This window comes from Meles meles, chromosome 5, assembly GCF_922984935.1.
Source record: "Meles meles chromosome 5, mMelMel3.1 paternal haplotype, whole genome shotgun sequence".
NCBI classification, from domain to species: domain Eukaryota; kingdom Metazoa; phylum Chordata; class Mammalia; order Carnivora; family Mustelidae; genus Meles; species Meles meles.
The window spans coordinates 54119073-54142294 of record NC_060070.1 but is presented as its reverse complement, the minus strand read 5'-3'; the positions used below and the strand labels follow the sequence as shown (position 1 = coordinate 54142294).

At 34.9% G+C, this 23222-nt stretch overlaps 1 protein-coding gene across 6 annotated transcripts in view; it reads left to right on the top strand.

Annotated features, from left to right (window-relative positions):
* The window catches only part of SENP6 (SUMO specific peptidase 6), a 132017-nt gene that overhangs the window by 91299 nt on the left and 17496 nt on the right, over positions 1–23222 (top strand). For all 6 annotated transcript variants that reach the window (XM_046004839.1, XM_046004836.1, XM_046004835.1 and 3 more), the window contains 7 exons: positions 6565–6598; positions 7000–7194; positions 8207–8433; positions 9986–10095; positions 10244–10360; positions 20473–20595; positions 21563–21655. In XM_046004839.1, the coding sequence (XP_045860795.1) occupies positions 6565–6598; positions 7000–7194; positions 8207–8433; positions 9986–10095; positions 10244–10360; positions 20473–20595; positions 21563–21655 (899 nt within the window). The remainder of the gene's footprint in view (positions 1–6564; positions 6599–6999; positions 7195–8206; positions 8434–9985; positions 10096–10243; positions 10361–20472; positions 20596–21562; positions 21656–23222) is intronic.

Below are 23222 nucleotides of genomic sequence, written 5' to 3'. Positions count from 1 at the left end.
TAAAAACTTAAAATGTAATGTTCAAGGTAGTACATTACAGAAAGATACTTACTCATTACAGAAAGATACTCTCACTAAGTTAGAAAACCAGTATGTTACTGTTTTATTCTCATGTCAGCTCACTGCATGAAAAAAGTATTGCTTTTCTTTTCTTTCTTTTTTTTTTTTTTTTTTTTTTAGATTTTATTTATTTATTTGACAGAGAGAGAGACACTGAGAGAGGGAACACAAGTACGGGGAGAGGGGGAGGGAGAAGCAGGCTTCGTGCTGAGCAGGGAGCCCAATGCCATAGGTTGATCCCTTATAAAGACAGATGCTTAATGACTGAGCCACCCAGGCACCCTGGAAAGAGTATTTTAAAGAACAGTAATAAGAGAAAGATAGATCCAAAAGCTTTGGGGGCTGCAGAAAAATGTCTTAACAGCATTAGGAGTCTTAAAAGTAGATTATTGGAATAAATTGCCACCCGAGAGACATTGTGCTTTTGGACTAGTTTGGTGTAATAAAGCCCAAAGGACTTGTCATACCTGTTAATTCTGCTGCCACCAGTCTAATTCAAATACACATTTTCTATTTGAAATTTTAATACATAACATTGAACCAGAATTAACCATCCTTTTTAGTCATTTTTCTTTTTTCCAATGTATTCTACACATTATTGGTAGATTAATCTTCCTATAGCGCTGCACTTAGTTTGTTCTAAGTGCAATTTTTTATATTATAATGACTTAACTTTGTGTCCCCAGATACCTGTTTTCATCTATTCTCTCAAACCCGGTCCCCTAGTATTATTTCTTTTTCTTTTCCTTTTTTTTTTTTTTTTTTTAAATATTTTATTTATTTATTTGACAGACAGAGATCACAAGTAGGCAGAGAGGCAGGCAGAGAGAGAGGAAGAGAAGCAGGCTCCCGGCTGAGCAGAGAGCCCGATGTGGGACTCGATCCTAGGACCCTGTGATCATGACCTGAGCTGAAGGCAGAGGCTTTAACCCACTGACCCACCCAGGTGCCCCCCTAGTATTATTTCTTATACATAAAGCATAGTCTTTAAGAACATATATTGTATTACATATGGATAGTTATAAGGTAGTTTTATTATTATTTAAATTATGGTAAGTAGTAGTTATTTATTTTCTAGGAGTCATAATTTCGGGATACGATATGATCGAAAGGAAGAAAAAGACCTCTAAGTTAGTATAGGAGAAAATGAACTATGGACTTGATTTCTTACTTAGAGCAAAGCTGTATGGGAAACCTGATTTCTTTTTCTTTTTTTTTTTTTTTAGTCGTTAACTCCAGCTTCTCAGCATTAAAAAAAGTACTCCAGAGATTTAAAGCAAATTACATATAGATTACACTATCCAGTACCCAGTACTATTTTAACATACACAAGCTTGTCAGGGATTTATGAAATTTATGTTTTGTTACAAGTCTTCATATTATAGATTATCTTTCCTGGTTTCTGCCCATCAACAAAAATATCATTCTAAGTCAAAATACCTCAAAAATTCTCAGGGATACCCTGTAGGTTTTATGGCTTTTCCCCACATTAACATTGTTATTCAGAACTTTTCGGTATCATAAAGTTTTGCTGATAATTGTCTAAATTATCAGCAAGTTGAAAGTTGCATTTTTGGTCTTAAGGCTACCTAACAAGAACTGCACTGGGGCGCCTGGCTGGCTCAGTTTGTAGAACATGTGACACTTGATCTCGAATTTAAGGTCTTCTCTCCACGCATCTTAGAGATCACTTAAAAAAAAAAAAAAACTATATTAAAATTGGAGTGAAACGTTTTTTACGTGAAAGTTGCATGTTAGGTTATATATGATCTAGTGAAGGAAACTAACTTCATGAATTTATTTTAAGAAATAAAAGACAAGGGACGCCTGGGTGGCTAAGTGGGTAAAAGCCTCTGCCTTCGGCTCTGGTTGTGATCCCAGGGTCCTAGGATCAAGCCGCACATCAGGCTCTCTGCTCTTTGGGGAGCCTGCTTCCCCCTCTCTCTCTGCCTGCCTTTCTGCCTACTTCTGAACTCTATCTTTGTCAAATAAATAAAATCTTCTTTTAATAAAATCTTAAAAGACAGAATTTTAAAAAAAAAATTTAAAAATAAAGGCAATATATATAATATAAAATGTGTTCATACAGGGTTTTTTTTTTTTTAAATGCTAGGTGAAATATCTCAGCCAATAAGTAGTTGTGTTTATAATGTGGAATATTGTAATCTGTGGTATTAAATTTCCTTGTACCATGGAATTGTTCCAGAGGACATCCACTGATGAAGTATAATTAATCTGTAATTCCTTAAGATAATTATTAAAAATAAAGATGATTTGGGGCACCTGGGTAGCTAGCCACTTAAGCATCAATTCTCCATTTTGGCCCAGGTCATGATCTCAGGGTCATGGGATTGAGCCCTGCATCAAGCTCCAAGCTGGGCATGGAACCTGCTTTGAATTCTCTCCCCTCTACCGCTCCACACCTCTCTTCACTCTCTTTATCTAAAAAAAATTTTTTTTAAGTAAAAGATGAGGGACACCTGGGTGGCTCAGTTGTTAAGCGTCTGCCTTTGGCTCAGGTCATGATTCCAGAGTCTTAGGATCTATACCTGCACTGGGCTCTCTGCTCAGCGGGAAGCCCTGCTTCTCCCTCTCTCACTCCCTCTGCTTGTGTTCCCTTCTTGTTGTGGTTCCATCTATAAAATAAATGAAATCTTTAAAAAAATAAAATATAATATGACATTTTCTTCTTGAATATAACTTCATTAGGTTTTATAATGAAATGATTTACCTTCCATGTCATCATTATTCTCAGATTTTAAATGTTTTATTGTTTTATGTACTTTATCAAATCTCATTTATTATTGGGTAATTTAATTATTTTAAATTCATTCATTGGAAGAATTGGTACTATCTAGAAGTGCCAATTTTAAATCTTTGTATTGTGTTTTTATTCTTTTTTTAAAGATTTATTTGAGAGGGACAGAGCATAAGCGGGGGAGGAGGAGGAGCAGAGGGAGAGGGAGAACCAGTGAGCAGGGAGCCCAATGCTGGGCTCGATTCCAGGACTCTGGGATCATGACCTGAGTCAAAGGCAAGCATTTAACTAAGTCACCCAGGTGCCCCTGTAATGCTATGTTATATTGTTTTATTAATAAGTAAGCTCTCTATACACATTGTGGGCTGTACTTAGGACCCTGAGGTCAAGAGTCACATACTCTGCCAAGTGGGCCAACCAATTTTATTTAAAAAGTAGTGCCTTTAAATGTAAATACTTTCGTTTTACAGGGAAATTGCTTACATTATTAGGAATACCATATATACTCAAATATAATTCAATTCCTCATTTTTCCAGTGAGAAAATTGAGAAGATCTAAAATGAAGGTTTCACCTAACTTAAATTTAGAAATTCTTGGAGATGATGGTGAAATAGCTTAGTGTCTACTTGTAATTTAGTTACACACAAATTTTTACATGACAGATTCTTAGACATGCTTCTTTATCTTTTTACATCTCATATGCCAGTGTTATTTAAATGCTTCCATTTTAGTGTTTATGTCATCTTTATTGCTACTTTTTGAGTCATCTAACAATTTTTAAAGCATATAACTTCAGCTTCTATGTATGTTGGAATGTTCCCAAGCTGCAAGTAAGGTGTCCCCCTTTTGACATATTATCTTCAGACAGGTTTTAGAAGGTATGTTTTTGACATGCTAGACTTTGCAGTTGTAATAATTACTAAATTTATTTTATATTTCTTTGCTTCCTTTTTCTACATTGTGAAAATTTTTAAACAGAAGAGTTGAAATAATGCTCCTAAAACTCCCAGCTAGATTTTGCCATTAGCATTTTCCTAAATTTGCTTTTCATATATCTATTAATCTTTCCATTTATCAGTCCAACTTACTTATTTTTAAGTAGACTCCACACCCAGTGTTGATCTTGAACCTCACAACCGTGAGGTCCAAGAGTCGCATGCTCTACCGAATGAGCCAGGCCAATTATGTCCCAAAGTCTAGAGTGTTCAATTAATTAATTAATTAATTAATTAATTTTTAAATTTCAGTGAACATATAGGGCAATATTAGTTTCTGGAGTAGAGTTCAGTGATTCATCACTTAACATAAAACACCCAGTGCTTATCACAAGCCCTCTTTAAAACCCATCTCCCATCTAGCCCATCTCCGACCCATCTCTCTCCATCAGTACTCAATTTGTTCTCTATTGTTAAGAGTCTTTTGTGGTGGGTTGCCTGGTTGGCTCAGTTAGCTAAGCATCTGCCTTCTGCTGGGGTTGTGATCCTGGGGTCTTTGGATCGATCCCCATGTTGGGCTCCCTGTTCAGCGGGGAGTCTGTTTTTCCATCTCCCTTCTCTTCTTCCTCCTCTCATGATTTCTCTCTCTCAGATAAATAAAATCTTAAAAAAAAAAGTCTCTTGTGGTTTGGGGGCACCTGGCTGGCTCAGTTGATATAACATCCAATTTCAGATTTCATCTCAGGTCGTGATTTCAGGGTTTTGGGTGTGGAGCCTGCTTAAGATTCTTTCTCTTTGGGGCGCCTGGGTGGCTCAGTGGGTTACAGCCTCTGCCTTCGGCTCAGGTCATGATCCCAGGGTTCTGGGATTGACACCCCTCCCCCCCTCCGCATTGAGCTCTCCGCTCAGCAGGGAGCCTGCTTCCTCCTCTCTCTCTGCCTGCCTCTCTGCCTACTTCTGATCTATGTCTGCCAAATAAATAAATAAAATCTTTAGGGGAAAAAAAAAAGATTCTTTCTCTTTCCTTTTGTCTCTATTACCCCTCTCATTCTCGCTCTTAAAAAAAAAAATTTTTTTTTATGGTTTGTTTCCCTGTCCTTTTTATTCTTTTCCCCCTTCCCATATGTTTATCTGTTTTCTTCTTTAATTCCACGGGAGTGAGTCATAGGGTTATTTATCTTTCTCTGACCTATTTCACGTAGCATAGTACACTCTAGCTCTATCCATGTCATTGCACATGGCCTCCAATTTAGTTTTAAATGCATTTTGAAATTCTTGTCTATGTTTTCATTCTCTTAACACACGCAGTGAGTATTCAGGATATAGTGGGCTTAATATGTCTTCTGTTTGTTAAAAATCTAGTTAGAAAATCACCTTTTAGGGGCACCTGGGTGGCTCATTCGGTTAAGAGACTGCCTTCGGCTCAGGTCATGATCCCAGCATTCTGGGATCGAGGCCCACATCCCCTACATCGGGCTTCCTGCTCAACGGGGAACCTGCTTCCCCCTCTCCTCCAGCCAGTGCTCTCTATCACTGTCTCTGTCTCTCACTCTTAAATAGATAAAATATTTTAAAATCACCTTTTAGACTACCAATAATAACTGATTGAGGCAAGATATCCAGTGGATTCTAAAGCATTAGCAGAAAGGTTATTAGGGAACAGGATATTCACAAGCTTTCAAGTGTCTCTCCACAAATTATTATTCAATTACTAAGAGAAAATTGTATCTTAACAGCGGAAAGACCTGGCACATTGCCTTTGCCAAGTGATTAAGTTTGTATCAGTAATAGGACAGCCTGACATCATATCCCTTCCAGTATGATGTAGTAGGAGGTACAAAACATCACCTATATGCTGTATTAGGTGGAAATGTGTGGCCTGAATTTTACAATGAGGCAACACAAGTTCAAGATGTTGTATATTTTGCAGGACCTAGCCTGGATTCTTCAAAGGTCATGTTATGAAAAACAGAAGAAGGCATATTTCTGGTCCTGACAGGGGTAGACAAAAGAGATAAATGTAACCTTGACAGAATCATGGATTGGAGAAGTTAAAACACAATAAAAGGGGTGCTTGGGTGGTTCAGTCAGTTAAGCATCTGCATTTGGCTCAAGCCATGATCCCAGGGTTTGGGGACTGAGCCCCATGTTGGGAATCCCTGCTCAGTGGGGAGCCTGCTTCTCCCTCTCCTACTCCTCCTGCTTGTGCTCTGTATGTCAGTTAAATAAATAAAATCTTAAAGTAAAATAAAATAGAACACAATAAAGAACAGTTTTGAATAACTGGGAAAGTTTGAATAAGAAGTGTATGTTGGATAGAGTTAATCTTGGTTTTCTTAAGTGTGGTAATGCTGTCTTGGTTGTGTAGGAGAATGTCATTCTTGGAAGATAGATGCTGAAGGATTTGGGGTTGGAATATCATGATGCCCTCTGCTTGTTTTATGCTGGTTTAACAAAGGGAGGTGTATATGTACATAGAGTAATGGGGAGTAGGTGTGGCAAAGTTTTAATAGTTAGTGAATCTAGGTGATGAGTATTCAGGATTTTGTTGTGGTATTCAGTCAACATCTCTTTGAAGTTCGAAGAAATAAACCAATAATACAAGAAATGTTCTAAGTGCTTGAATAAAAAGGTGAAACTTGCCTTTCTGAAAGATAGTTTGGCATGGGGGGGATATCTCATATTTAAGTGAATGGTAGATGGTTTTATTTTTTTGCCCTCTGTAGCCTCTCAAATAATGTGTCATTTAGGGTATTTGTAGCAAAATCTTCATATGTCTGTGATTGGTACTAATTTATCTTATTTTTTAGTTTTGTTTAGATTTTATCAAGATACAGCTAGAAGGTAAGCTGTTTTATGTCTTTTTACTCACTAAAGCTTTCTTTACAATAAAACACTTTGCAGGAATAAAATACTAAATGATATTCATAGAGTTCATGAAGATGATTAGTTATTACATATTTCTTAACAAAGGGCATGTATTCTAATAGTGCAATTTTATTTTGTAACATCATAAAACCTGTGTTTAATTTTATAAGTATACTTCTTTAGAATCCTCTTCATTTGGAAAACATGTAGAAGCTTCTTTAAGATAGTTATAAAGATTTTTCATTTCTCACAAGACTTAATATTCTTAGAGCGTAGCAAATATGTGGTTAACTTTAAACTTGTATTTCCTTACAGTTTCCCCCGTTCATGATTTTAAGAATTCTATTCTAATTCTAATTCCATTTATTTTCCCCCAGAACCAGAAAATGAACCTGTAGGGATTACTTTAAATACCTCTGATCTAACTAAATGTGAATGGTGTAATGTCCGAAAATTACCAGTCGTGTTTCTTCAGACAATACCAGCAGTTTATCAAAAGCTGAGCATGCAACTGCAAATGAATATGGAAGATAAAGTTTGGAATGATTCTAAGGGAACAAATAAATTAACAAGTAAGTTTTGTAGAACACCTTATAATAATACAGTGCATTGTATAGCACAGAGTGTACTTTAATAGATGCCTTAGATGTGTATTATCTACAGTCCTTATATTGATCTTGTAAGAATAATTATGTATCTATATTTATATACATATATATTATATAATATAATTACCATTTTATAAATGAGGGGAAAAGCCCACAGAAAGTGGAATTTCTAAAGGTGAAACCCAGGTTTACCCATTTAGAAAGTTTTCAAAATGGGTTAAAACTCAAAAAAGGTTTGCATTCCTTATTTTAACACTGTAATCTGAGTAAAATGAAAATTTTTAATGCACTGGTAGGAGTACTAAGTGTAAATCAACCATATAATTCTAGAATCCTTGAAACATCTTGAATAGGAAGTTTGCTGGCTCCTTTAATAAGTCTTCATCCTCTGCAATAATAGATGGAATTCTCCAATTTGCTTCCCTTCCCTTCTAATGTTTATGACATAGCATGACTAATTGTAAAGTAAATACTTTTCAGCAGTAATTGCTGCTTTAGCTTAATGATGAATAAATGATAGCTACTATTAAAGCTGCACGACTCGGTACATTAGTGAACAGTAGTTTTTAAATTTTTTTTTTCAGTTAAGTTCTCTAGAGCTATTAATAAACCTGGCAGTTTCTTATTTGTGTTTGACAAAAATGTTAATTGAAATATATTTAAAACTATATATGGATCCTATTAGGTGAAATGTATTAGTTATATCCATGAATAGATTTGTTCTTAAATTTGCTGCTACGGTAATATATTCTGTTCCTTTTTCTCAATAACTTTTAGGTGATATTGTTAGGTGACACTGTCACTGGTCTTTATTCCAGTATTTGTTACATATCCTCTGTATATCAAACAGTAATTTGAACATTTACACCAGATTTCTGGTGATACCCTTGGAAACAAGTAGTTGTTTCTTTTTCTAATATCTATTTGCCCATTTTTTTTTTCTTTTAGACTTAAAGTTATATTGATTTCTTTTCAGATTTGGAAGAACAGTACATAATCTTAATTTTTCAAAATGGCCTTGATCCTCAGGCAAATATGGTATTTGAAAGTATCATTACTGACATTGGCATAAAGAATAATGTGTCCAATTTTTTTGCGAAAATTCCCTTTGAAGAAGCCAATAGCAGACTTGTTGCCTGTACAAGAACCTATGAAGAGAGCATCAAAGGAAGTTGTGTGCAAAAAGAAAACAAAATTAAAAATGTAATTATGTTTTTTAAATAATGGGTAAATAAGTTTTTTAAATAATGGGTGGCTTTAAAGTGAAATATGTTTCATTATTATACTGCTCATTTTGGAGTTAGATCTTTTTAATTCCATTTCAGAATCATTTGCTTTTATATGTGATTTGTAAACTATGTGTCAAAACATTAATGGTGGATAGGTGACTTGTGACACAAACAGTATTTGGTATAAGTTTCAGAAGCAATGTTAGTTCCTTTCCATACTGTATTCTTTTTTTTTTTTTTAAAGATTTTATTTATTTATTTGACAGACAGAGATCACAAGTAGGCAGAGAGGCAGGCAGAGAGAGAGGGGGAAGCAGGCTCCCTGCAGAGCAGAGAGCCCGATGCGGGGCTCTATCCCAGGACCCCAAGACCATGACCTGAGCCGAAGGCAGAGGCTTAACCCACTGAGCCACCCAGGCGCCCCTCCATACTGTATTCTTACCTTTTAATCTTTTCTTTTTCTCTCATCCTTTTTTCTTCGCCCCATGCCCCCACTCTGAACATACATGTTCATATACTGCTACATTCAAATTGATTGTTACTCTTAAATTTGGTAGTGGTTCCCAGTGATGCCATTGACTTCAATACAGATAAAGGAATTTTGGTCCTTAATGTACCTTTATACGTAACATGTGCATGCATGGTTGAAAATTTGGGAAACAAAGAATACATGCCATTTGATTGTGACTATCAACATATGTATCCATTTCTAGAATAACTAATCATATAGGGGGTAACTCTGAAGCCAAAAGCTGTGTACTCTTGTAACACATAGTGCAACGTTAAATAACACAAATTTGTCCCCTAACCCTGCAACTGAATTTTACTGACTTAATTTATTTAGAAGTACTTAAAATCTTTCATCCTGCCTAAAAATTGGAAATAGGGCTATCCAAGGCACAGTCTTGGTGAAGCTGAGCAAGGTCTCACCAGAGAAGAGCTATATTCACAGTTAGTGGGTTGACGAAAAGAACAGAAGAAAGGGGAACCATTCCTCTTCTTTTGCAGAACTTGTCTCAAGAGGTTATTGATGAGGAAGAAAAGAGCAACTGAAGCCATAATGCAGCTGTGATAGAATAAAATTTCAATGCAAGGCTCTTTCTTAAGGACTTCCTCATTCTGGGGAACTGAAGCTCATTGGACTATGTTCCCTGAGCCTCTGCTCTCATACCTCATGGATTGCCTAATCATTGAACTTAGGAAGGGCTCCACTCCCAGAATCAGAAACCACTATATTTGTTCTTTGGATTTACAAATATAATTTCATAAGGATGATAGAGATCATAGACAAGATACCAGTAAACCATTGTTACAGTAATTGGAAGACTATCACTGTTCTAGAAACTACACATACAAAGAATGTGGGCCCTAGTTTTGCCTGTTTCTTATTTTTAATTGTTAAAAATCATATATACTTTTTAAATTCACATTTAAAATTTTTTTTAAATTGTATTCTTGCCTTGTGCTTGCTTTTTTATTGAAAAATTTCCCAATTGATTTTGTAAACTGATAATTTCCTTTACCAGGTGTCCCTTGAATCTAAAATACAACTTAAAAACAAGCAAGAATTCCAGTTTTTTGATGATGATGAAGAAACTGGAGAGAATCATACCATCTTCATGGGCCCTGTAGAAAAGTAAGAGTATTGATTTACATTTGTGATGCTCTTAAATTTGTTTTCTCTTTTATTACATTTCAGTTACATACATACACACACACATACATATTTGCTCATTTGCTTGTGGGTTGTTTTTTTTTTTTTTAATTTGTTTATTTTGTTACAGGTTGATAGTATATCCACCACCTCCAGCTAAGGGAGGCATCTCTGTTACTAATGAGGACCTGCACTGTCTAAGTGAAGGAGAATTTTTAAATGATGTTATTATAGACTTTTATTTGAAGTAAGTTAATTTTCTACCTTCTTTAAGCATATCTTTTAACATTCTGTAGTGTATATCTTTGTTTTCTAGAATCAGAACTGTTTGCGTTTTGAATTCTTTCACTACAACTTATTGTGTGATGTTTGGGAAATTATTTAATGTCTCTACCTGTGTTTTCTCATGAAAAAAGTGAGAAGAGTAGTAACATCTAAAAGGGTATGAGAAATAATACATGTCAAGCATTAGGAAAATACTTGGCCCATGCAGCATGTTCATAAATGCTAGCTTATTGTATTGTTATTATTATACTATTATAGGCCTTTAAAAAATTGTTACTACTCTAGGTAATAAACTATTGAGCAAGCACAAAAGTATGATTTTACTTGATATTTAGTGCCAGCTATGTACCACATACTGTGTTAGAAATTTATGGTCTTTTTGGGAACACAAATATGGGATTAAAGCATTGACAGAAGTATTAACATGGTATAGAAGCAGCAGCAAAACAGTGCTTCATTCTCTTTGGGGGTTGGGAAATGGAAGGGACCAAGATTCTTTCCTGGAAGAGCTTACATCATGACCCAGTATACACATGCATATACATGTATGTGCAGTGTGTTTATACATGTATAAGTTTGTATGTGTTTACTGGTTTGTGATATAAAATGAGTGTGTATATGAAACAAAACCAAACTATCAGTGTATCCAGCACTTGCCAGTATTTTCTAGTTTATTCAAATGTATTTCATAAAACTATTTTTTTTTGAAGAACTGGTTGTTGAAAGCTGCTGAATTGACTTCATAACCTACTAATGGTTGCAGCCAGCCATTTGGGAAAAGAGTACATTGTTACAAAGAGTAAAAGGTTTTGATCAGAGATGGGGTATCATAATTGAACTTCCTTAAGATCATTTTGACAAGAATTGTTTATTGTTGATGTCTAGATGAGGGATGATTTAAGGAAATTTTAATTAAGGTGATACAAGAAGCCTGATTAAGGGGCACTGGGTGGCTCAGCTGGTTCCAACTCTTGATTTCAGCACAAGTCTGGATCTCAGAGTCATAAGTTCAAGCACCACCTTGGACTCCATGCTGAGTATGGAGCCTACTTTAAAAAAAAAAAAAGTCTCATTAAGGCATTTTAATTAGAGTGAAAAGGAAATAAATGTTTTTTTAAGAGATAGAGTTGTTTAGCAACTGAGGGAATGGATATCAAGAAGGAGAGGAATGGTTGGCAGGTAACTCCTAGCTTTCCTGACTAGTGAGACCTGCAAAATGATTTTGTCACTGTGAAGCAATGAACAAAAACAGAACAGGTTTGTTGGAGGAAGGGATGAGTTTGTTTTCAGATGTTTGTGATACAACAAAAGGGACAGTGCCAATAAACAGCTGAGTATATGGTTCTGAAGGTTGTTTGAGTTCTGGCCGGGAGACATAGAATTAGGAGGCTTTATCTTGCAAGTGGTAGTTTAATTATGAGAATGGGTAAAATTGCTTAGGGAGAAATACAGAATGAGAGAAAGAGCTATAAAGGACAGAATCTGGAGAGTTAGGGAAGAAAGAGATTTTCATGAATAAATTCTGAAGGATTTGAGAGGTAAGAAGAGAAATCCCTAGTTGGTTATGCCATGAAATTGAAGGGAGTTGAAAACTTTAAAGGAGGATACGTTAAGTGGGTTCTGTACAGCAGAGGTTAGGGCAGATAAAGGCTCAGAATAACTTTAAGGTCCCAGTGACCCTGAGCTAATACCAGTCAAATGTAGACCTGGACTTCTACCCTGGTCCCTGGGGGATAATGAGATACTCATTTCTCTCTCTGTCCAGCAGAGATGGTATCAGTGGGGGCCTAGCGGGGAGACTCCCATCCTTACTCGTAACACAGAGCCCCTCTGTCTCTCATAATAGTGACCTAGTAGAGTACCTGAACTTCCATCCCCACCTGGCAATAATGAGGTGGAGCCCATTATACCCACTAGAAGGTGGTGGTACCAGGGAAGCCTCCTAAAGCATGAAAAATTAAGATCTAGAGTCCTGTAACATAATACTCAAAATGCCCATCTTTCAATCTAAAATTACTTCTCTCACCAACAAGCAGATCTCAAATGGAATGAGAAAACATAAATAGTCGACACCAAGACAGCACAGATATTAGAATTATTAGAATTAGAATTATCACAGATTTTAAAGCATCCATTATTAAAATTCAGAGAAAAATTGTGAACATATGTGAAACTTACTTAAAATTGATATAAAGAAGAAAAAGTGGAAATTTCAGAATTAAAACTATAGTAACAAATAAAAGCTTCTATAGGTGCAACAGAAAAATGGAGAGGACAGAGGATCAGTGATCTAGAAGATAGAACATATCAATAACTGCATCTTATTTATTTATGTATTTGAGGTGGGAAGGGACAGGGAGAGAGGGAGAGGGATAAAAAGAATATCAAGCAGACTCCCCGCTGAGCACAGAGCCCAAGGTGGAGCTCCATGCCATAACCTGGAGATAATGCCCTGAGCCAAAATCAAAAGTAAGATGCTCGGGGTGCCTGGGTGGCTCAGTGGTTTAAAGTCTCTGCCTTCAGCTCAGTTCATGATCTCAGGGTCCTGGGATCGAGCCCCACATTGGGCTCTCTGCTTGGTGGCAAGCCTGCTTCCTCCTCTCTCCCTCTCTGCCTGCCTCTCTGCCTACTTGTAATCTCTGTCTGTCAAATAAATAAATAAATAAATCTTTAAAAAAAAAAAAGTAAGACGCTCAACTGACTGATCCACCCAGGTACCCCTAATTACATTCAATTTAAATGCACTATTTAAAAAAAAAGAAAAAGAATAAATGCACTATTTATGTCAGTTAGAAGACCGAGATCAGGGGCGCCTGGGTGGCTCAGTCGTTAAGTGTCTGCCTTTGGCTCAGGTCATGGGATTGAGTCCCATATTGGGCACCCTGCTCGGTGGGGAGCCTACTTCTTGCACTCCTCCTCTCCCTGTTTGTGTTCCCTCTCTCTATCAAATAAATAAATAAAATCAAAATAAATAAAATAAATAAATAAAATCTTAAAAAAAAAATGAAAAAAGACCAAGATCAGCATAGTGGACTAATTAAACACCGTAGCCCAACTATGTCCTGTCTACAAAAAAGTAATTTCAAAGATAATAATATATGTAAGTTGAAAATAAAAGTCTGATAAAAGATACGAAGCAGATATTAAAGCAAGAGTTAACTATATTGTTATCAGAACCGGGGTTAGAGAGCCACCAAGAAGACTTAGCAATCCTAAATGGGTATATACCATACAACAGAGCTACAAAATAGGTAGAGGTACAAAAATGAACCAATCTAAAAAGAGAAACAGACAAATCTACAAATACAGCTGGAGACTTCAGTTCCCCTCTCAACAATTGATAGAACAACTAAATAAAATCAGTAAGGTCAACATCATCAACCAACAGGATATACTTCAGTTCGGGGGTAATATTATATTCTATTTATGTTAATTATATCCTATTTTTTAAAAAGATTTTATTTATTCATTTGACAGAGAGCACAAGTAGGCAGAGAGGCAGGCAGAGAGAGAGAAAGAGAGGAAGTAGGCTCTCCGCGGAGCAGAGAGCCCAATGCAGGGCTCCATCCCAGGACCCTGGGATCATGACCTGAGCCCAAGGCAGAGGCTTTAACCCACTGAGCCACCCAGGCGCCCCAATTATATCCCATTTTCAAAGGTATTATTTTTCCTTTTGAAGATTTGATAGTAATGGAATATGTTTCAGTAAATTATAAAATGTATCATTGATTTGCTAGCAAGAGAAACTGCCATAGGGGCGCCTGAGTGGCTCAGTCATTAAGTGTCTGCTTTCAGCTCAGGTCATGATCCCAGGGTTCTGGGATCCAGCCCCGTGTTGGGCTCCCTGCTCAGCCTGCTTCTCCCTCTCTAACTTCCCCTGCTTATATTCCCTCTCTCGCAGTCTCTCTCTCTCTGTGTGAAATAAATAAAATCTTTTTTTTTTTTTTTTAAGAGAGAAACTGCCATAGATTTTAAATGTTTAACTTTGCAGATGTTAGACTCCTCTGAAACCTAACAAACACATACAAGAAAGAGTTAAAAAAGAGTTTAAAGTTCTTCATAGCTAAGACAAAAAATGTTATCTCCTACATATGGCCAACAAGTGTATGAAAGAATTTTCGATATTATTCATCAGGGAAATAAAAGTCAAAGAATTTGGAGAGAGCTATATAGATCTATAGATCTATATAGCTCTATATAGCTCTCTCTCCAAACTCTTTGTTTATAGACATACATATATATATATATTTGTATATATATATCTAATATATATCCCCATTTGGATAGTTGCTATCCAAAAAAAGTAAGAAAAGAAAATAAGTGTTGCTAAAAAAGAAAAAAGAAGGAAAGAAAATAAGTGTTCTGAGAATGTGGGTAAAATGGATTCTTTGTGCACTGTTGGTGGGAATGTAAAATGGTTTAGTTATTAAGGGAAAAAGTATAGTGGCTCCTCAAAAATTAGAAATAGAACTACCCTGTGATCCAGCAGTTCTACTTCTAGGTATATATCCAATAGAATTGAAAGTATGGTCTCAAAGAGATAATTGTACACCCATGTTCATAGTAGCCAAGAGGTGGAAGCCACTCACATGCCCATTGATGGATGAATGGATAAACAAAATGTGGTATATAAATACATGGAATATTAATCAGTTTTTTTTTTTTTAAAGATTTTATTTATTTGACAGAGATCACAAGTAGGCAGAGGGGCAGGCAGAGAGAGAGAGGAAGGGAAGCAGGCTCTCCACTGAGCAGAGAGCCCGATGTGGGGCTCGATCCCAGGATGCTGGGATCATGACCTGAGCCGAAGGCAGAGGCTTTAACCCACTGAGCCACCCAGGTGCCCCTATTAATCAGTTTTAATAAGGAAGGAAATTATGAATGAATCTGGAAGACATTATGCAAAGTGAAATAAGGCAGTCACAAACGCAAGTACTATATGATCCCTCTTATATTAGGTGTCTGAAATTGTCATATTCATAGGAAGAGAAAATAAATGGTGGTCATTAAAGCTGAGGGATGGGAGAAAAAGGAATTGTTTAATGAGTATGGAGTTTCTGTTTTGCAAGATGGAGTTCTGGAAATCTGTTTCACAATCATGTGAATATACTTAACACTATTGAACTCTACACATAAAAATGGTTAAGAGTGGCAGGCCCCTAACTTTTTCAGCTGGTGGAGCATGCGACTCTTAATCTTGGGGTTATGAGTTTGAGCCCACATTGGGTGTAGAGATTATTTAAAAAAATTTTTTTTAAATGTTTAAGATTGGGAGTGCCTGGCTTGTGCAGTCAGTAAAGCATGAGTCTTGGCCTCGGGATTGTGGTTCGAGCCCCACTTTGGGTGTAGAGATTATTTAAAAATAAAATCTTTTTAAAAAATGGTCAGGATTGTAAATTTGATGTTATGCATTTTTATCATAATTTTTTAAAAAAATAATCTCTTAATTCTAATGTATGCTTCCTTAAGAAACCAAACATAAAGTCTTGACTGTGCAGAACAGTACTACTGTTGTTGGATGAAGTGTTCTGTGAATGTCAGTTTAGTCAAGTTATTTGGCTGTTTGGCTCATCTTTGTCCTTACTGATTTTATGCCTGCTTGTTCTATCAGTTATTGATAGTTATGTATACTTGAGAAGGTTATATAGAACAAGTATAACAGATATATATGTATATGAAAATTTATAAAACATATATAATTATATATATTATATATATTATATATATAAAACATATATAATTATAAAACATATATATAAACATATATATATGTTTATATATATAAACATTTATATATATATAAACATTTATATATATATATATAAAGAATACACACACACACACACACACTCGGATCTCGAAGTATAATAATGGGTTTGTCTGTTTTTCCGTTCAAGTTCATTTTGCCTTATATATTTTGGATATTCTTAGGTGCATACAAGTTTATGTTTCTTGGAGAATCAACCCTTTGTCATTTGTAATGTTCCTCTATATCCTTGATAATGTCCTTGTTCTTAAGCCTCCTTTGTTCATAATGAATATAGTTACTGCAGTTTTCTGTTGGTTTTTGTTTGCATGGTATGTATTTTTCATCCTTTTACGTTTAACTTATTTAATTTTTTATATTTAAAATAGTTTTTGGTTCTGAAAGCATATAGTTGATTCTGAAAAATAAGTTGAATGCCTATATTTTGTTTACATTGTAGCTTATTATATTTCGTACTTATATCTTTACTTTTTACACTGTGATAGAAATTTTATAGTATTTGTGTATACTCTTGAAAGTCTACATTTTCGGGAGGCCCCGTGATATTATAGTAGCTCTTTAATTAAAACTACATTAAAGTTACATTATCTAAAAGTTCTGCTTTTCTGCAAATCAGTATTCCAAATGAAAAAGGAGACCTAACAAAATCCGTGTTTTGTTTTTTTTTTTAATCTGCTTATAAGGTACCTGGATGGCTCAGTTGGTTGAGCATCAGCTCTTGATTTCTGCTCTGGTCGTGATCTCAGGGTCCTGAGATTGAGCCCCACATCAGATGGCCCACTCAGCAGAGAATCTGCTTGGGAATTCTCTCTCTCTCTTTCTTCCCCCTACCTCTATTTGCACTTCAGCGCTTTCTCTCGCTCTAAAATAAAATAAATCTTTAAAAAAAAATCTGTTTATATTATAAATATATTTATATTATGTTTATATGTCTCATGACATGCTTAGAAGTTAATTTAAAAAGAAACTTTCTTCTTAAACTTAACTATATTAAAATAACTAATTCAACTGCTACTAGAACTGTGTGTTCTTTTCTAACTCTTCAAGTAGGAAACAAACTTTATTCACTGTGACTTTCTTAAATACAGTATTGTATTAGTTCAAGGTGTATAATGGTTCAGCGGTTCTATACATTACTCAGTGCTCATCAAGATAAAGGTATTCTTAATCCCTATTATCTAGTTCATCTATCTGCCCACCCACTTCTCTGGCAACCACCAGTTCTTTATATTTAATAGTAGAGGAGGGGTGTTGTCTCTTTTTCTCAAGGTTTGTCTTGTTTCTTAAATGCCACACATGAGTGAAATCATAGGATATTTGTCTTTCTCTGACTTACTTTACTTAGCATGTACCCTCTGTCCCTCCATGTTGTTGCAGATGGCAAGATCTCATTCTTTTTGATGGCTGAGGAGCAATCCGTTTGTGTGTGTGTGTGTGTCTGTACACCACATTTTTATCCATTCACATATGACTAAACATTCGGATTGCTTCCATGTCTTTGCCGTTGTAGATAATGCTATGATGAACATAGGAGTGCATATGTCTTTTCAATTGTTGTATTCATTTTTTTTGGATAAATACTGAGCAGTGAAATTACTGGATCATAGAGTATTCTATTTTTAAGTTTTGAGGACCTCCTACTGTTTTTCCACAGTGTCTGCATCAGCTTGCATTCTCACCAACAGTGCATGAAGGTTCCTTTTTCCTCCACATTTTTACCGGTACTTGTTGTTTCTTGTGTTTTTTTATTTTATCATTCTGATAGGTATTAAATGATACCTTTTTGTGGTTTTGATATGCATTTTCCCAATGATTAATGATGTTGACCATCTTTTCATGTGTTTTTTGACCATCCGTATGTCCTTGGGAAAATGTCTTTTCATGTCTTCTGCCCATTAATTGATTTGGTTGGGGTGTTTTTTCTCTTTCGTTTTCATATTGAGTTGTATTAGTTCCTTATATATTTTGGATATTAACTGCTTATTGGATATATCATTTGCAGATATGGTATCTTCTCCCATTTAGTAGGTTGCTTTTTTATTTTGTTGATGGTTTTCTTCACTGTGTAAAACCTTTTTATTTTGGTGTAGTCCCAGTAGTTTAATTTTGCTTTTGTTTCCCTTGCCTGTAGAGTCATATCTAGAAAAGTGTTTCTGCACTGATGTCAGAGAAATTACTGCTTATGTTTTCTTCTAGAATTTTTGTGGTTTCAGGTCTCACATTTAGATCTTTAATCTGTTTTGAGTTTATTTTTGTGTGTGTGGTATAAGAAAGTGGTCCATCCAGTTGTCCTAACATCATTTGTTGAAAAGACTCTTTTCCCCATTGTATTTTCTTGCTTCCTTTATTGTAGATTAATTGACCATATATGTGTGGGTTTATTTTTGAACTCTCTATTCTTTTTTTTTTTTTGAACTCTCTATTCTGTTCCATTGAGGTATGTGTTCATTTTTGTGCCAGTGCTATACTGTTTTTGATTACTACCACTTTGTAGTAGTTCTTGAATTTGAGATTGTATTATTCTAGCTTTGTTCTTCTTTCTCAAGATTGCTATTCTGGGTCTTTTGTAGTTCCATACAAATTTTAGTATTATTCTAATTATGTAAAAAATGTTGGTATTTTGATAAGGATTGTATTAAATCTGTAGATTGCTTTGGGTAGTATAGACATTTTATCACTATTGGTTCTCCCAGTCGATGAGCATGGAATATCTTTCCATTTGTTTGCATCATCTTCAGTTTCTTTCATTAGTGTTAACAGCTTTCAGAGTATGTGTCTTCCATTACTTTGGTTAAAGATATTCCTATTAGTATTTTATTAATTTTTCTTTCTCCTACATCATTATTAGTATATGAGCAACATAGAGATTTTTTCTATAGATTAAATTCATTCCTGTGATTTTACTGGATTCATTTATCAGTTCTACTAGGTTTTTGGTAGAGTCTTTTTTTTTTTTTTTTTTTTCTTTTTTAGGTATGGAGGGAGAAGGGGGGTGCAGAGGGAGGGAGAGAATCTTTGGCAGGCTTCATGCCCAGTGCAGAGCCTGATGTGGGCTCAGTCTTGATCTTAACCAGCTGAACCACTGAGGTGCCTCTTTATGGTGGAGTCTTTAGAGTTTTCTGTATATAGTATCATGGCATCTTCAAATAGTGGAAGTTTTATTTCTTCCTTACTAATGTGGCTGCTTTTTAATTCTTTTTCTTATCTGATTGCTGTGAGTAGGACTTGTACTACTATATTAAATAAAAGTTTTGGGAGTGAACTTCCTTATTCTATTCATGATCTTAGAGGAAAAATTCTGTTTTCATCATTGAATAGGATGTTAACTGGGTTTTTCACATACAGCCTTTATTACGTTGAGGTATATTTCCTCTAAACTTACTTTGTTGAGAGTTTTTATCATGAATGGATATTATACTTTATCCTGTGTTTTTTTTTTTTTTGCGTCTGTTGATGTGATCATCTGGTTTTTATCCTTTCCCTTGTTAATATGATTTATCATGTTGATAGATTTGTGAATATTAAACTACCCTTGCATCCCAGGAATAAATTCAGATTGGTCATTGTGAATGACTTTTTTTAAACGTATCGTTGGGTTTGGTTTGCAAACATTTTGTTGAGGACTTTTGCATCTATGTTCCATAAAAGATATTGGCCTGTAGTTCTCTCTCTCTCTCTCTCTTTTTTTTTTTTTTTGGTAGTGTTTTTATCTGGTTTTGGTAACAGGGTAATGGTGGCCTTGTGGAATAAATTTGAAAGCTTTACTTTCTCTTTTATTTTTTGGAATAGTTTGAGTAGAACAGTTACTAACTTTCCCTTAAAGTTTTAGAAGAATATACCAGTGAAACCATCTAGTCCTAGATATTTGTTGGGAACTTTTTGATTACAGTTTTATTCTTGGTAATCCGTCTGTTTTAATTTTCTTTTCTTTCTTGCTTCAGTTTTAGAGGGTTATATATTTCTAGGAGTTACCCATTTCTTCTAGGTTGTCCAATTTGTTGACATAATTTTTCATAATATTCTCTTTCAATTCTCTATTTCTTTGGTGGTTATTTCTCCTTCATTTTTTATTTTATTTATTTGAGTCTTTAAGATCAGATCTTGCAAATCATAGTTTACTCTCAAGCACTTCATTTGTTGAAAATAATCCAGTAGTTACCATTGCCTAGAATATGCAGTAAATTTTGCTAATAAAATCTCAGTTTTAAGAAAGGTTGATGTTGACTAAACAGATATTTGATTACTGACTGTTTTTAGTATAAAGTAAACAGCTAAATTCATTATATTTGGATTTTTTCATAAAATAGATATTTGGTGCTTGAAAAACTGAAGAAAGAAGAAGCTGACCGAATTCATATATTCAGTTCTTTTTTCTATAAACGCCTTAATCAGAGAGAAAGAAGAAATCTTCACGAAACAACTAATCTGTCGTAAGTCAAGCTCTGAAAATATTTAACAGATGTAGTAACTCACTCAAGTTTAAGTTAATGAAAAAAGCACTTGTATTAAGGCAACATTTTTTAATTCTGTTGTCAATTAGCAAAATTAATAAAATTCATAATACTCTAAAACTTGAAGAATACCTGGAATTCATAAAGTTTTGGTCCAAATTCTAAATCAGTAATCCCCAGATATGCCTGATAATTTAAAAAAAAATTTACTTGGATACTTACTAAGTACAGATTGCTCTGTTTTACCCTAGATGTTCCATTCCTAATACTTAAGAGAGGAACCTATGAATCTGTGCTTTTGATAACTTCTTTGGATAATACTGCTCCAACAAGTTAAGGAAATGCTGTTCCATGTATTAGCCTTCAATTAGTTTGTTTATAATTCCTGTCCTTATAGTGATTGCATCCAGCCCTAATTTGCACTGATAGTTGGTTAAAAGATGTATACGGAATGCCGTAAGGGCTATCAGTTGTCTTGAATTGATGGCTGTTGTGGATAATATAAATAATATTTTCTACTGTTTCAATGATTCCTAATTTTACATCTTAGATTTGATGATAGTGATTGGTTTGACTATTGGTTCGTAGTCTATTTCATCTTATGTAATGCTCATTTTTTGCGCTCTCTTTTTCTCAGTCATTATAGGCCATGGTCTAATACATTTCTCAATATAGTTGTTAATATGTAGTAATAAAAATAGTAGCACTGGTTCCCCTAGTAAGTAGTAGTAGGAATTAAATAATTCCTTCTTGCAGATTCAGTCATGGGCAGTTTCACACATTCCTAGCTCCATCTGAGATGTTTTTTCTTTCCCTGACTTGTTTAATCATCTTATACACTGTTTTATTTGTTAACATCTTAGTCTTCATAATCTATAAATGGCTGCATATAAGCTGAAGCACTAGAAACATTTCAGGAAGTGATAGTTTATCTCTTGTCTTATAGAATACAGCAAAAGCGACATGGGAGAGTAAAAACATGGACCCGGCATGTAGATATTTTTGAGAAGGATTTTATTTTTGTACCCCTTAATGAAGCGTGAGTAATAATTTTCTTTATGTAAATGTGAAGGCTATTTTTAGAAAATGTGTTTATGAGTTGAAGAATTCATTTTTAAACTTCTGAAATTTGTGTATGTAGCTATATTTATGCTGCTTGTTTTGTGAAAATTACTGCAGTTTCTTAGCGAATCATGTAAGATGTTGAATTTTATAAATACTAGCAAGAAGTCTTTCTAATTTTGTTTTACTCTAATTTTGTTTTACTTTCTAAATTTGTTTTACTCTAATTTTATTTTACAATATAGAATAACGTCATTTTTAAAAAGTGGTCTATCAAACATCCTAGAGAACAGATTTCTTTTATGCAGAATGGTGACTAGGTCACATGGATTTTGAATCTTTGAAAATACTTTGGCTCTTAACCAAAAGAGAAAAAGATGGCTAAATGTATGTCATGTACTCAAATTGAAAACCATGCTGAGTACTTTAAGCTATTTTCCAGGTAAATGAGGATGGTTAAATATTTCGTTTTCCCACAGTGACGAGAGAGACAATGATGTGTAGGACAGTAGTAGTATACAATTTAGACTTGAGAGATTTTATATTTTATTTTTCTGTTTTCCTGTGCCCTCTGGCCAGAAACGCCCAAGAATACACCTTGGGTTTATTACTTGCATCAAGGGAGAAAACACACACTGTGGGCAACCATGAATCCTCTCAGTAAAAGTGTGTTTGAAAGCACCTGACCTTTGATTTGGTCAGTGGGGGAAGATGTAAGGAAGCAATTGTTTGGGTAAAGAAGTAGCATTTACCCATTTAGCCAAAAAAGGGAATATTTGTCTTGTTGTTGTTGTTGCTGCATTGTGACCTTGTTTGTCTCTACTTAGAAAAACTTAGAAATGTCCTTTCTTTGTCTCAATTTATCACAGTTGCAGAGTAAGTTTGTCTGGGGTTGGTATTCTGTGAGATTGTTTATGTCTAATAAGCCTATCTGTGCCAGGCTAGCTTCTGAATGTGCTTTTTTTTTTTTTTTCCTTCTTACTGTGAAAAACAGTTACTCAAGAGTATAATCAAATTCGGTTTATATAAAAATCATATGTTAATCATAAGACCTGTGCTCTCTAATGAGCCCAGCCAAAGATAGGTAGGCTAGGTCAAAACACTGGTTATTGCTATAAAACCCAACTTCTTCAGAGCTGTATATTTAAGTCAAACATAATGTCATAATTTAAAACCAAATTTAAAACTGATTCTTAATTTCTTCATTTCATTTCTCAAAAATAAGGTGTCTTGACAGTAATTTGTCATAAAGAGTAACATATGAGCTGCCCACTTAGGTGAAAGGGAAGATAAACAAAGAGAGCTCTTTTTCAGAAATGAATTATAAAAATTTAAGGTACATACTCTAGCAGTAGAGGCACATTCCTCTTAGTGCATATGTGGTGGATTGAGGCTGTGATAAATGCTTCTAGTTATCTTGGTGAAAGGAGAATGAACAAAGATACAGAGTCAGTAAAGGATTCTGCAAAAGACCAATGCCCTTAGTAGATGGAAAAAAAGCCTCCAAATTCTGAGGGCTCATTTTGCTTTGTTTTCTTTTTGAA